At 39.3% G+C, this 14,016-nt stretch overlaps 1 protein-coding gene across 2 annotated transcripts in view; it reads right to left on the bottom strand.

Annotated features, from left to right (window-relative positions):
- FAM117B (family with sequence similarity 117 member B) overlaps positions 1-14,016 on the bottom strand; it is an 87,596-nt gene that overhangs the window by 3,490 nt on the left and 70,090 nt on the right. The window contains exon 8 of one of the 2 annotated variants that reach the window (XM_023622415.2): positions 6,809-10,720. The exons of the other annotated variant lie outside the window; for it this stretch is intronic. Coding sequence (XP_023478183.2) covers positions 10,402-10,720 — 319 coding nt within the window. The 3' untranslated portion in view covers positions 6,809-10,401. Of the gene's footprint in view, positions 1-6,808; positions 10,721-14,016 lie in introns of those variants that run through there. 2 annotated transcript variants of the gene reach the window in all.

Below are 14,016 nucleotides of genomic sequence, written 5' to 3'. Positions count from 1 at the left end.
GGAAAGGATCATTACAGACCTAAAAACATTTTTGGGGGTATATTTAACACTAAGGAATCAAAGCAAAACCAAAAAAATCAAATAAATGGGAGAAGAGAGGAACACCCAGTTGAGGTCAAAATTTTCTTCTCTCAACTTCTTTAAAAGTAGAGGGAAAATAGAGGAAAAAACCAAAATTTTGTGCCAATTTGAGAATTCTCTCTATATTTGATAATGTGTTAAACTATAATGTAAATATATACATTTGTTCCCCCCAAATTCTGGCTTTTCCCCCTAGAAGTAAATTTTATGATTTTTTAGAAAGTAATTTGGTGACCACTTTCTATGACTGACAGCTGTGTGACTTTTTACTTCACTTCAAAGGCGTCCCTGCTTTCTCAGTGGTTACACCGCATGTGGTCTTCCTCAGGGCATATCTGACTAGTTCTGTTGTGGGCATAGAGACTAAACCCCTCCACATGAACAAGTGTCTTGCATATATAAACTACTGTCACAAAGGAAGAATATGGCTGGTTTTGCAAGAATGAATTACCAAAACAAAAGAAACAAAGCCCTCTAGGTGTGCTTCAGAATGAAACTGCCCCCATTAAATCTCCAACATACTATGAAGTATGGGATTATTTATGAACATGTATATCTTTCAGTGTACTTGCTTATATTTTAATGTTTGCCTAGGGCTTGCCAAAAAGATCAGGAACTTTCTAGACAAGTGAGACAGAAGCAAGAACATCTGACACTATTATATATCCTGCTATTAACACAAACTCCTTTTCCTGTCAATTTGTGAAAAAGAATATATGATTTATGTTATTTAAGGCTTAAATATCTGAAAAGAAATAAAATTTGAATTTGAGGGTGATGTCAGCACCACAGTGGACTGCATTCTCCCCCTAAACTTTCCCCTCTAAGATACAGTGAAAAGGACATTCCTATTCCAACAGAGGACATCCACACAACACAGAAGACGTCTGAGAGACCCACGCAGCCACACGTTGGAAGGTGGAGGTGGTGGAGCATCCCACTCAAGGAAGTCGAATGACACAAGACAAAGCTGCTCTTTCTCCTCGAAGGGCAGTGACCAAGGGATTCTGAGAAGAAAGGGGGGAGGGGGCGGCAGGCCTCTGCGGGAACACCATCGAACTCTGAGGTCCCTCACAGCCTGGGGGAAGGCCCCACACAGAGGTGACTGTGCTATTGTGGGGGTGTCTTCATCAAGCTAACACCCTAGGACAGCACATACCAAGAAGCCCCTGAGATCACGCAGGAGAAAGAAAATGCCCCTTCCCTCCACCCTGCACCCCAGTTCAGCACCTGGGAGCTGTGCCACAGATCACAGCAGGCTCAGAATACACAGCTCTTGACCCCCACGCAGTGGCGACAGGTGGAAGCAGTGATCAAATACTACCACAATGCGGAAGCACAAAGCCACGCTGTCAAACAGTGTTAAAAAATACATTAAATCTCCAGAGCAGAAGGAAAATGACAAGTACCCAGAAATCAACCCTGAAGGCAGAGAAATCTATAATCTAAATGGCAGAGAATTCAAAATAGCTCTCGTAAAAAAAATAAGTTAGAATAAAATGCAGATAGACTAAATGAATTCAGGACCTACTTCACAAAAGAGATTGAAACTATAAAGAACCATTCAGAAATATTGGAGATGAAAAACACAATGGAGGGGATAAAGAAGAAGATAGATTCCCTGAACAATAGAGCAGATATTATGGAGGAACAAGTCAGCAATATTGAGGACAGAAATATAGAAATGCTTCAGATGGAAGGGGAGAAAGAACTAAGACTAAAAAGAAATGAAATTCTCCAAGAAATATCTGACTCAGTTAGGAAATGCAACATAAGGACTATAGGTATTCCAGAGGGAGAAGAGGAGAATGGAGCAGAAAGCTTGTTCAAAGAAATAATAGCTGAGAACTTCCCAAACCTGGGGAAGGAGACGGAAAAGCAAGTGAAAGAGACCAACAGATATCCTAACTACATGATTGTAGAAATACCTACTGCAAGGCATATAGTAGTGAAGCTGGCAAAAGTCAACGACAAATCAAAAATACTAAGGGTAGCAAGGCAGAAGAAAATAACTTAGACAAAGGAACCCCTACTAGGCTTTCAGTGGATTTCTCAGCAGAAGCCTTACAGGCTAGGAGATAGTGGAATGATACATTCAAATCTTTGAAAGACAATAACTTTCAGCCAAGAATACTCTATCCAGTGAAAATATCCTTCAGATATGATGGAGAAGTAAAAACTTTCCCAGGTAAACAAAAGGTGAGGGAGTTCATTGCCACAAGACACCCCTCCCCCCACAAGCAATCCTCAAGAAGGCGCTCATAACTGAAAAAATGAAGGGGTTACAAAGCCCTGAGTAAGGAGATAAACAGGTAGACAAAGTCAGAAAATTGTAGCTATCCATCAGAACATGTTAGCAAACACTCAAGTATAACATATAAAGGGAAGGAAAACACCCAAAACAAATATAATAATGTCATTTTAACTGCAAAATCACAACACAAGATGGAATAAAATGTGACTAAAACAACTTAGGAGGGGAGGACGACATGGACTGAATGGGCTTAGTCTAAGGAAATAAAAGGTTATCAGAAAACGGACTATCTCATCTACAAGATTTTGCATACAAACCTCATGGTAACCACTAAAAAAAATAAGTAGAATGGAGACATAAATAATAAATAAGGAGAAAAACCAAGAAAACTAGCATAGAAAACAGTCTAACGAATTGGTAGACTGAAATACAGGGGACGAGAAACAAAGAAAATGCAGGAGAACTGGAAAACAAGCAATAAAATGGCAGGATTAAGTCCTCATAAAGCAATAATCAGTCTAAATGTAAATGGATCGAATTCTCCAATAAAAAGACAAGAGGGGCAGGATGGACTGAAAAACAAGACCCAACAATATGCTGACTCCAGGAAACACATTTCAGCTCCAACAACAAACACAGGCTCAGAATGAAGGGGAGGAAGACGATACTCCAAGCTAATGGCAAACGAAAGCAGGTGTCACAATAATTAGACAAAGTAGACTTCAAGACAAAACAAGTAATGATAAACAGGGGCAGTATATAACAATGAAAGGGACACTCCAACAAAATGACAAAACACTTATAAATATCTATGCACCCAACACAGGAGCACAAAAGTACATAAAGCAACTATTAACAAACATAAAATGAGATATTAATAACAACACAATAATAGTTGGGGACCCTCAACACTCCACCTACATCAATGGATAGATCATCCAGACAGAAAGTGAACAAAGAAACAGTGGAATTAAATGAAAAACTAGACCAGAGGGACTTAATAGATATATATATAGTACCCCCCATCCAAAAACAGCAGATTACACATTCTTCTCAAGTGCGCATGGAACATTTTCAAGGATAGACCATATGCTGGGAAACAAGACAAGTCTCAATACATTTAAGAAGACTGAAATAATAACAAGCATCTTTTCCAACCATAATGCTATGAAACTAGAAATTAACTACAAGAAAAAAGCTGAGAAAGGGACAAAGATGTGGAAACTAAACAACACGCTACTGAACAACCAATGGATCATTGAAGAAATTAAAGGAGAGATCAAAAAATATCTGGAGACAAATGAAAATGAAAACATACCATACCATATCTATTCATATGGGAGGCAGCAAAAGCAGTCCTAAGAGGGAAATTCATTGCAATACAGGCTCATCTTAGCAAACAAGAAAAATACCAAATAAGCAATCTCAAACTACACGTAAGAGAATTAGAAAAGAACAAACAAAGCCCAATGTCAGCAGGAGGAAGCAAATACAAATCAAGCAGAAATAAATGAAATTGAAACAAAAAAGACAGTAGAAAAGATGAATGAAACAAAGAGCTCTTTAAGGAGACAGACAAAATTGATAAACCCTTAGCCAGACTTACAAAGAAAAAAGAGAAAGGTTAAAAAAAAAATTAGAAATGAAAGATGACAAATAACAACAGATACCACAGAAATACAAAAGGTTATAACAATACTATGAAAAGCTATACACGAAGAAATTGGACAATCTAGAAAAAATGGATAAATTCTTGGATTCTTACACTCTCCCAAAGCTGAATAAAGAAGAAATAGAGCATCTGAATAGACCAATCACAAGTAAAGAGATTGAAACAGTAATCAAAAACATCCCCCAAAAATAAAAGTCCAGGATCAGACAGCTTCCCTGGAGAATTCTACTAACCATTCAAAGAAGATTTTATTCCAAAAAATTAGGGAAGACAAAACACTTCCTAACACATTCTATGAGGCCAACACCACCCTCATACCAAAGCCTGACAAAGACAACACAAAAAAGGCCAGTATCACTGATGAACATAAGATGCAAAAATCCTCAACAAAATTTTGGCAACCAGAATACAGCAATACATCAAAAAGATTATACACCGTGATCAAGAGGGATTTATACCAGGGACACAGGAATCATTCGACACTCGCAAATCAATTGTGATACACCACATTAACAAAATGAGGAATAAAAACCACACGGTCATCTTGATAGATGCAAAGAAGGCATTTGACAAGATACAACATCCATTTAGGATAAAAACTCTTAAGAAAATGGGGATAGAAGGAAAGTATCTCAACATAATAAAGGCCATATATGACAAGCCCACAGCCAACATGATACTCAATGGGGAAAAACTGAACACCTCCCCTCCGAGAACAGGAACAAGACAAGGGTGCCCACTCTCACTGCTCTTATTCAACACAGTACTGGAGGTTTTGGCCAGAGCAATTAGGCAAGAATAAGAAATAAAAGGAATCCAGATAGGCAATGAAGAAGTGAAACAAAGAAGTGAAACTCTTGCTGTTTGCAGACAACATGATTTTAAATATAGAAAACCCTAAAGAATCCATTGGGAAACTATCAGAAATAATTAACACCTACAGCAAAGTTGCAAGGTACAAAATCAACTTTCAAAAATCAGTTGCATTTCAATACTCTAATAATGAACTAACAGAAAGAGAACTCAAGAATATAATCCCATTTACAACTGCAACAAAAAGAATAAAATATCTAGGAATGACTTTAACCAAGGAGGTGACAGACCTATACAATGAAAACTGTAAGACCTTACTAAAAGAAATAAATGACATAAAGAAATGGAAAGTGATGCCATGCATATGGATCAGAAAAATAAACATAGTTTAAATGTCCACACTACTCAAAGTAATCTACAGATTCAATGCAATCCCAATAAAAATCTCAATGAAATTCTTCATGGAAATAGAACAAAGAATCTTAAAATTCACATGGGGCAACAAAAGATCCCAAATAGCTAAAGCAATCCTGATTTGAAAAAACAAACCTGGAGGCATCACAATCCCTGACTTCAAAGCTACAGTAATCAAAACAGCATGGTACTGGTACAAAAACAGACACACAGATCAATGGAACAGAATTGAAAGCCCAGAAATAAAACCACACATCCATGGACAGCTAATCTTCAACAAAGGAGCTGAGAACATACAATGGAGAAAAGAAAGTCTCTTCAATAAATGGTTTTGGGAAAACTGGACAGCCACATGCAAAAGAAAGAAAGAAAAGACCATTGTCTTATGCCATACACAAAAATAAATTTCAAAATGAATCAAAGACTTAAAGGTAAGATGGGAAACCATAAAATTTCTAGGAAACAATATAGGTAGTACACTCTTTTGGCATCGGTCTTAAAAGAATCTTTTCAAATACCGTGTCTTCTCAGACACGGGAAACAAAAGAAAAAATAAACAAGTGGCACTTCATTAGACTCAAGAGCTTCTGCAAGGCAAATCAAAACGAAAACACAACCCACCAATTGGGAGAAAACATTTGCAAATCGTTTTTCCGACCAGACGTTAATCTCCATAATATATAAAGAATTCACACAACTCAACAACAAAAAAACCACTCAATCAAAAAATGGGCAGAGGATATGGACATTTCTCCAAAGAAAAACAGATGGCCAACAGGCACATGAAAAGATGTGCATCATCACGAATCATCAGGGAAATGCAAATCAAAACTGCACTAAAATATCACCTTCCACCCGTTAAAATGGCTATGATCACTAAGGCAAAATTAGAAATGTTGGAGAGGTTGTGGAGAAAAGGGAACCCTCATACACTGCTCGTGGGAATGAAAACTGGTGCAGCCACAATGGAAAACAGTAAGCAAATTTTTTTAAAAATTAAATACGGAAATACCATATGACCCAGCTATCCCACTACTGGGTATTTATCCAAAGAACTTGAAATCAACAATTCAAAATGACTTACGCACCTGTCTGTTCACTGCAGCATTATTCACAATAGCCAAGATGTGGAAGCAACCCAAGTGCCCACTGACCAATGACTGGATAAAGATGATGTGGTGTATATATATATATATATATATATATATATATATACACATATACACAATGGAATAGTACACAGCCAGAAAAAAAGACAAAATCGTCCCATTTGCAACAACATGGATGGACCTTGAAGGTATCATATTAAGTGAAATAAGCCAGAGAGAGAAAGACAAAGACTGTATGATTTCACTCATATGTGGGTGGAAGATAAATACATGGACAAAGAGAACACTTCAGTGGCTACTGCGGGAAGAGGGCTTGGGGGTGGGCACAAAGGGTGATGGGGCACACTTATACGGTGATGGACAAACATTAATGTACAACTGAAATTTCACAATGTTGAAACTATTATGACCTCAATTTTAAAAAAGTGAATTTGAGGCAATCTTCATAAAAGTACACAGGAAAAATACCCTCAAGAAGAACAGACTTTATTTTTAACATGAAAGTTCTATTTTCTTGTGAGGCAGCAACAAGTGTTCAGATCCAGGGAATACAGAAGTATACAGTAACAATATTTATCACCATTGGAAATGCTGCTTTTTGGGAGAATTTTGTTAGAAAAACAAAATTAAAAATAATTGCATTTTAAAAAGATTTACACAGCTTCAACAGAGATGAACCACACAGACTTTTTAAAAAACATCAATTGTATTCTTCAACAGGACTGTATAAACAAGTATTGTTCAGGGCTGCTCTGCTTATCTCTGATCTGGGCAGAGTCAAACTTCAACCTTGAAGGGCGGAGTTCAGTCCGCTCAGCTTTCTAACGCATCTTCAGCACTTCCACTGGTCCAGTTTTCAGACACCAAAATTCCAAGCATTAACGAATGATTCTTAAGTTTAGAAATAGTAAATTCTGTAATGTCAATTTTTCTTTTATTTCCTTTAACAAAAGAAAATCTTGACAACCCAGTCCTAATCTTGGACTTAGAAGTCTACAAATTCTGCCATTTTTTATACCTTCCTCCAGTAAAAGTCAACCATTAGAAAGAAAAAAAGCGCTTCTCATTACCAATTATCCCACAGCTGCCAACAGCACCTTCCAGAAGGCTGACTCAGCTTATTACAAGAAATATTTTAAACAAAATGAAGAATCTAGTTAAAAAAATAATTCTGGCATCCATGCTCACCATCTTAATCAAAGAGGCAAAACATTTTTTGAAACATAATTGCTCACAAAAGCCATGACAAGTAATAGACTTAGTCATGAACAGAAACAGTAAATTTATATATTTTTATCACCTCAAAGAAGAAATTGTTTAAGGGTAAAAAGTAACAAGACTGACAAAGTAAATGACCAGAGAATAGCTCCTTTTGCCAAAACAGACATGCCACCTATTTCTCTCTTTTACTGCAATGAAGTACATTTATTTAAAATTTTTAAAATTTTAAATTATATCCCCATCGAAGCTATTCTAATTTATTTACCTTCTGTACAGTTTCCTACAGAACAACAAGATAATTATGGAATGTGATTTTAGAAAACAATATTATGTATTCTATTGAGGGGAGACCCATTTAAAAGAAAAAAAAACACCTGTGAACAACAGGTTAAACGAAAGAGCTGAATGGACCTACGGTTACATCCTTTCAAGACTGCGAAGCTCGGATGCTTACAAATTAGCCCTGGGGCCCTGGCAGAGCTGTCTGCACCTTGTACCTCTTCCTCTTCACTCTCAGGCTCTGTTTCTCCCAAAGCTGTGATACGTTTGGTTGCCATACAATTCATTTACCTGCAAATTCACATTCTCCTCCAACTCAACATTAGAAGTTCCGCGTATAAGACTATGTAAATAATGAATCTTAAACTTGTTCTCCCATTCCAATTTTAAAGTACTTTAGATTAAGGATATATGATGTGAATCAGACAAATGTGCCAACAGAGTCAAAGGAAAAACTGTTTATGAAGCGGCATTCCAGTTGTAAAATACCCTCGTGACTGGTAGGGACAGAGAGAAGCAAGCAAGCATAAGGCAAGGAGAAGAACACAGATTTAACAGAACTCAGGTGACCCCAAAACTGAGGGTTTTTATAAACGTCATTTTTAACTTCCTCCTCCTGCCATTCGCACCAGCTCACCGGGTGTGTGCCTGCCCTTTCCTTCGAGACTTCTGACAGCAGTCCGCAGTGGTGAGGCGGTGAAGCCAAAAGGCGTAACAAAGAAGGCAAAGAACCAAGGTTCTCCAAAAAACCAACCAACCAGAAAACTTAGAGCCTGAAAACTGAGCTTTTTACTGATTTAGAAGCCACAATGCACTAATAATTCCAAGTAAATTCATTTTGGCTGGAAAGGGTGCCAAAATGCATCAGTCCTACAAACAGAAACCTGGCAGGCTTACTCACATGAGTGAATGTGTCCAATTTGCCTACATACGTCTCCATTTCAAACTTAACTGGGCATATTTTTAATTTCTTAGATGTTTTCAGGGTGTCTAAGAAGTCCTTCCAGAAGACGTATTGCTAGCACTGGGCTTTCTCTGATGGGATATGTCTGGACAAATCAACTTAGTAACCTTCTAAACTGTACCCCTTTTACAGGTATTTAAATTTTCCCTCCCTCTAATATGTATAGGAACATTAAATTATTGCATCATAAGGTCATATACGAAGATCTTAGAAGGATGCTTTTTAATAACACTGTTTGCTGAAACTCATTTTTACAAAGAGCTGTTTCTTAATTTCACTACCACATATCCAGACATGAAATACTGCTGTCATGTGATACTGGCAGTGACCTTACTAGGTTGAGCCTAAATCCAAAATTGTATGGGTTTTTCAAAAGTTCCTGTTATTTATGCTCCAAAGTTCTTGCCTGTTTTCCCTACTACGGGAGTAACACTGGAGGGAAAATCAGCAAAATCTTTAAGCAACAGATCTCAGTGCAACCACCATAAAGAAAACGTCAGTCACAAGATTCTGTGACTAGGGGTTGCTAGTCAATGGATTACACTCCTGGCAAACGACTAACCCTGACCAAAACCACAAGACGACAACATCACAAAAGCAAAGGAGGAAATCCATGCACAGTCATTTCAGGATCTCTTGGGACTATGATACAGTGATGCTTAAAGGTAGAAGGACACCTGTGGTAAAGAAGGGAGACTGTGTGAGAAATGTCTCTCAGAAAACCAAAGGGGTCCTCACTACTGGCTAGCAGTCAACACGGGGCAGTCTCCTTTCGGTTTACTGACCTTTAAACCAAGTTCCGAAGATGGGTGAGAGCACAGTAAAGCACTAGTCTCCGGGCTGTGATTGTTCTGACCACACGGTGAGATGTGCACAGGAGAAGTGAGGAAAACAGCAGTTTTACAAATATCTCACCCAAAGCACAAACTTCTGACATCAAAAAACATAAATCACATAATGTACTAATATTGCTTTTTATCTCTTTTTGTATATACTTGTTCAATGCATTTCCCTATCAATTCTTGTCTGGGAGAAGAACCTAGTCGTGACATTAAGATTGCTGGGAAAACGTCAACAATCCCTTTGGTCCCAAAGCTGAAAAGAGCTGAGAAAAACACACATCTAGAAAGGGAAACAAGAAACAGAGGCCACCAAGGAATCCTGTGAACATCCTGTTTGCTACGTTTCAGAAAATGTAACATTGGTTATTATAAAATAGTTGTTTTGATATAAAAGATGGTTCTTGCAGCATCATTCACATCTCCCCTCAGGAATCATGTTTGCAGGGATCAGTTTTTTGTTTTAAAGAAGTTTAATTTGAAAACATAAAACAATGTGACATCGGTCGTCCAAAAGTAAAGAACGAGACCCGTCCTGTTCCAGGCAGCGTTTGCGAAGCAGCAGGCCAAGCACAAGGGCTGGCCTTCACGAGCGAGCAGGGCCATCAGAGGGGCGGCCTTCCTCCAGGAGCCGTCCCACGACGTATCCCTGGAAGCTGGAGCACGTGGCAGCCAACTGGGAGTGCACGATGCCATCAGAGTCGGGCGATCTGAGGTTCTCCATGGCCCAGAACAAGGGCCGGCAGCCCGGGGCCCTACCCTTCAGCTTCCTCAATGGGTTCTGGCGGCGGGAGCAGAGAGGCCGAGGGCAGGACTGTACTCGTTCCTCGAGAGACTCGGTCTTGCTCTGTGTTTGTAGACAGGGAGGCCACAGCGATAGGCTGCAGCAGAGTGGTTGTCATGCCAGTAGTGACTGTCAGACTGTGACCAGAGCCCTTGAGGGTAAGATCTGGCGTGGGGAGGAGCGGCTTGAGGATGCTGACGAGGCAGAAAGCAGAGCCACTTTTAGGAATGAAATTCACCTTGTTTTTGTCAGGACAGTAAAAGGCTGGGATTTCATGGAGCTGTTTTGGCCTAGACATAGAACAGACAACCCAAAACTTTTAAGTCATAGAATACTGGAATTAAGTTCTTTTATTATTTTTTTTAAACAGATAACTTATGGATACATAAAAGGAATACAAAACTCAAGCTATGTCAAAAGTTTCAAGTGCTCTGGACCAAAATGGCATTAGACACATGATTCAAAATACGTATCTTAGAATGCCAGAAGGACACCATTCGTCAATGCCACTTTCAGTTCCCTGGCGAGCCCCATGTACCACACAGGTGGCTCAGGCTGACGTACACTGTATCTCAGTGGAGATCTAAGACAGCCAGTAAGAAGATAAAGAACTCCCTAAAGCAAAAGAAATTCTAGATGTTTAAAGACAAAAACAGCAGCTGGCTCCGGGGCTGAGTGCTTAAGTTCACGTGCTCTGCTTCAGTGGCCCAGGGTTTCACCGGTTCGGATCCTGGGCACGGACATGGCACCGCTCATCAGGCCATGCTGAGGTGGCATCCCACACAGCACAACCAGAAGGACCACAACTAGAATATACAACTATGTATTGGGAGGCTTGAGGGAGAGGAGGAAAGAAAAAGAAGGAAAAAAAAAGGATTGGCAGCAGAGGTTAGCTCAGGGCCAATCTTTAGAGACAAAAAAGAAAAAAGAGGAGGAGGAAAAAAAAAAAGACAAAAAGGCATTTCACTACCACGGTTTTTCCAACATCTGTGCTACTTTGGAGGGAGGAGGCAAGGAATTTAATGACATACAATGCCCATCTTTTGTGAGGTTCCACCACTGCATGACTAAACTTGGCTTCAAGTGCACTTAAAAATCTCTTTGACTGAAACAATTGTTTGAGTTAACTATGATGGTTTTCGGGGTAACATAATAGAAACGTGAAATCAAAATAAAACTAATGGCAGTCCTTTTCAAAGTTTTAACAGCAGCCAAATCTGTCTCCCGGTGCTCCTGATAATTAACCCAAATCGTTGGAAAAGGATACTAGTGTTAATAGCATTCTATGAAAATAAAAATATAGGAAAATTAAATTGTTATAGTAACATACAAGTGCCACAAAATTAAAAAGAAATTAAGGTGGGAGAACCTAAATAATCAAGATTTGGGTGGAAAAAGATCATATGATCATATGATAAAAAAGTATGTTCTCATCTCGCCTAAGGAAATAAAAAAAAATAAAAATCCAAGTGTGCCAAGCCTGCCCTAGATTCTGGAGACCCAAAGACGAAACAATCTACAAGGAGACAGACTAAATGCGTCAGTCCTTGCGGGGAGGAAGGTACTGGGGACAGAACCGATTTCAATGTAATTCGTCTCCTTCGTAATCTTACGTGTTTTACGCATTTAAAGACATTATGCAGAGAAGTCATGGACTACTTCAAAGCACCCATAAGCTTTAGCAGAGTGCCAAAGGCGTCCACAGCACAAAAAAGGTGTCCACAGCACAAAAAAGGTTAAGAACTCCTGCAAGAGAGTCTGACAGAGGGGACAAAAATGGCACATGAAAGGTTCAGAGGCAGAAGGGAGGCGATGACCTGTGGACAGAGGAAGAGGGAGAGTTTCGCGGGGGGAGGGGGCAAGAAAGAGAAAGGGGGAGGGGGAGGGGGGAGGGGGAGGAGGAGGAGGAGGAGGAGGAGGAGGAGGAGGAGGAGGAGGAGGCGGCGGCGGCGGCGGCTTCCAAGGGAAGTGACATCTGAGCTGAGTTTTAAAGAATGAATCAACAACAGACCTGGGGAGTAGGGGCAAAAAAACCATTGTTTCAAGTAGACAATGCTTTGGGTGGACAGATTTTATTGACCAATAGTGAATACTACCCAAATATGACCCATGGACAGCTCTGATGAATATAATTCAAGAACAAAGAAATTACATCATTTAAATTATGTTTTACTGGTGTACCATCTTTTTTTTTTAATACAATGGAAACAATACGTTGAGTACTGTCAGGGTCACAAGTGCATTTGCATACATTGCTGATAAGAAGGGTGCACATCCTTTTATCTTTACTACTCTATTTTCATTATGGTTTTCAATTCCTTAAAGAAGACAGAAAACTGAGGTTGTTTCTATAATTAAATAATGGTTGAATTTCCTTTTGAAGACAGAATTATTAGAGATAACCTTCATTCTTATACTGGAAACAAAGGCTAATCAATTTTTACACCCTCTTCCAAATGAGGCCTAGTTTTTTAATTAATTAATTAAATTGTTTGAGGTTATCTTGTTAAAAATAACTTAAGATATGTGGCTCCTAATGGATCTTGAGGATGAAACCTCACATTTCTGAAATGCAAATAAACTTCCTGACTTTGATATTCTTTCAATGACAGAATCTTAAAAACACTTTAATTTCCCTGCTGCTTTCATGAAAACAGACTTATGACAGATCCTGCACCAAATAATGTAAACAGCAATAACTTATGTAACTAGCCCCCAGATCAAGAAACAGGACGTGAACAGTAAAGAGCACCCAAAACCCTCGCTTCCTGCCCTCTTCCAGTCACTATCCCAACCCACCAAGAGGACTCACTCCTGACCTCTGACACTGAACTTCCAGGAGCCGATTCCAGGAAACACATTACCCACCCCTGGGGTGTACGACCTATACTAATGCTAAGAGAAGCTGCAAGTACTAATATTACTTCCAAGTATTCTCCAACTTAAGAACCATATGTACAGAAAAAAATCTCAGAACTAGTTTTAAAATTTTATTTTTCCCTAAAAAGTTATTCCAAAAGGATTGTGTCTCAAAATAGATATAACCGTTTGCTAGCTGACTCTCTGAAAAATGGACAGACAGGCTGCATTACTACTCTAAGTATTTTCCTACTGAGGCAAGGAATTCTTTGGTATCCTTTTTTAAAGGCTTGCATAATTTTTTCTTTTTTAATTCAGGCATAAATTATCAGCAAAGAAAATGGTGGGTCCAGGTTACTTGTAACGGGAAGGAGGGAAGGAGAGAGGGAGGGTCACGTACATTCTAAAAGGCACCTGTATGCTGTACAGAGCCCGGAGAATCTGGGCAGCAGGTCAGGGAGGTCAGGCGCTCATCAGGCGGGGTTAGGAACGGCACTGACCTCATTCGAAAGGACTTACTCAGTGCGCATGGCACGGTGGTGGGATGCGCTGGAGCAAAAAGAACACGGGGACAAAGCAGCACAAACTCTGGTCACGGCCCTTCTGGGCCCAAGTCCAACCACCTATTTTCTTTCAGGTAAATAAACATACATTTCTAGAAACCAGACCATCAACCCTCACCCCACTCCAACCCCCAGTTCAGGTCAGGGTTACTACCTTTAAACCA

The sequence above is a fragment of the Equus caballus genome, chromosome 18 (genome assembly GCF_041296265.1).
Source record: "Equus caballus isolate H_3958 breed thoroughbred chromosome 18, TB-T2T, whole genome shotgun sequence".
Lineage (NCBI taxonomy): Eukaryota > Metazoa > Chordata > Mammalia > Perissodactyla > Equidae > Equus > Equus caballus.
This window is presented reverse-complemented; position numbering and strand designations above follow the sequence as displayed.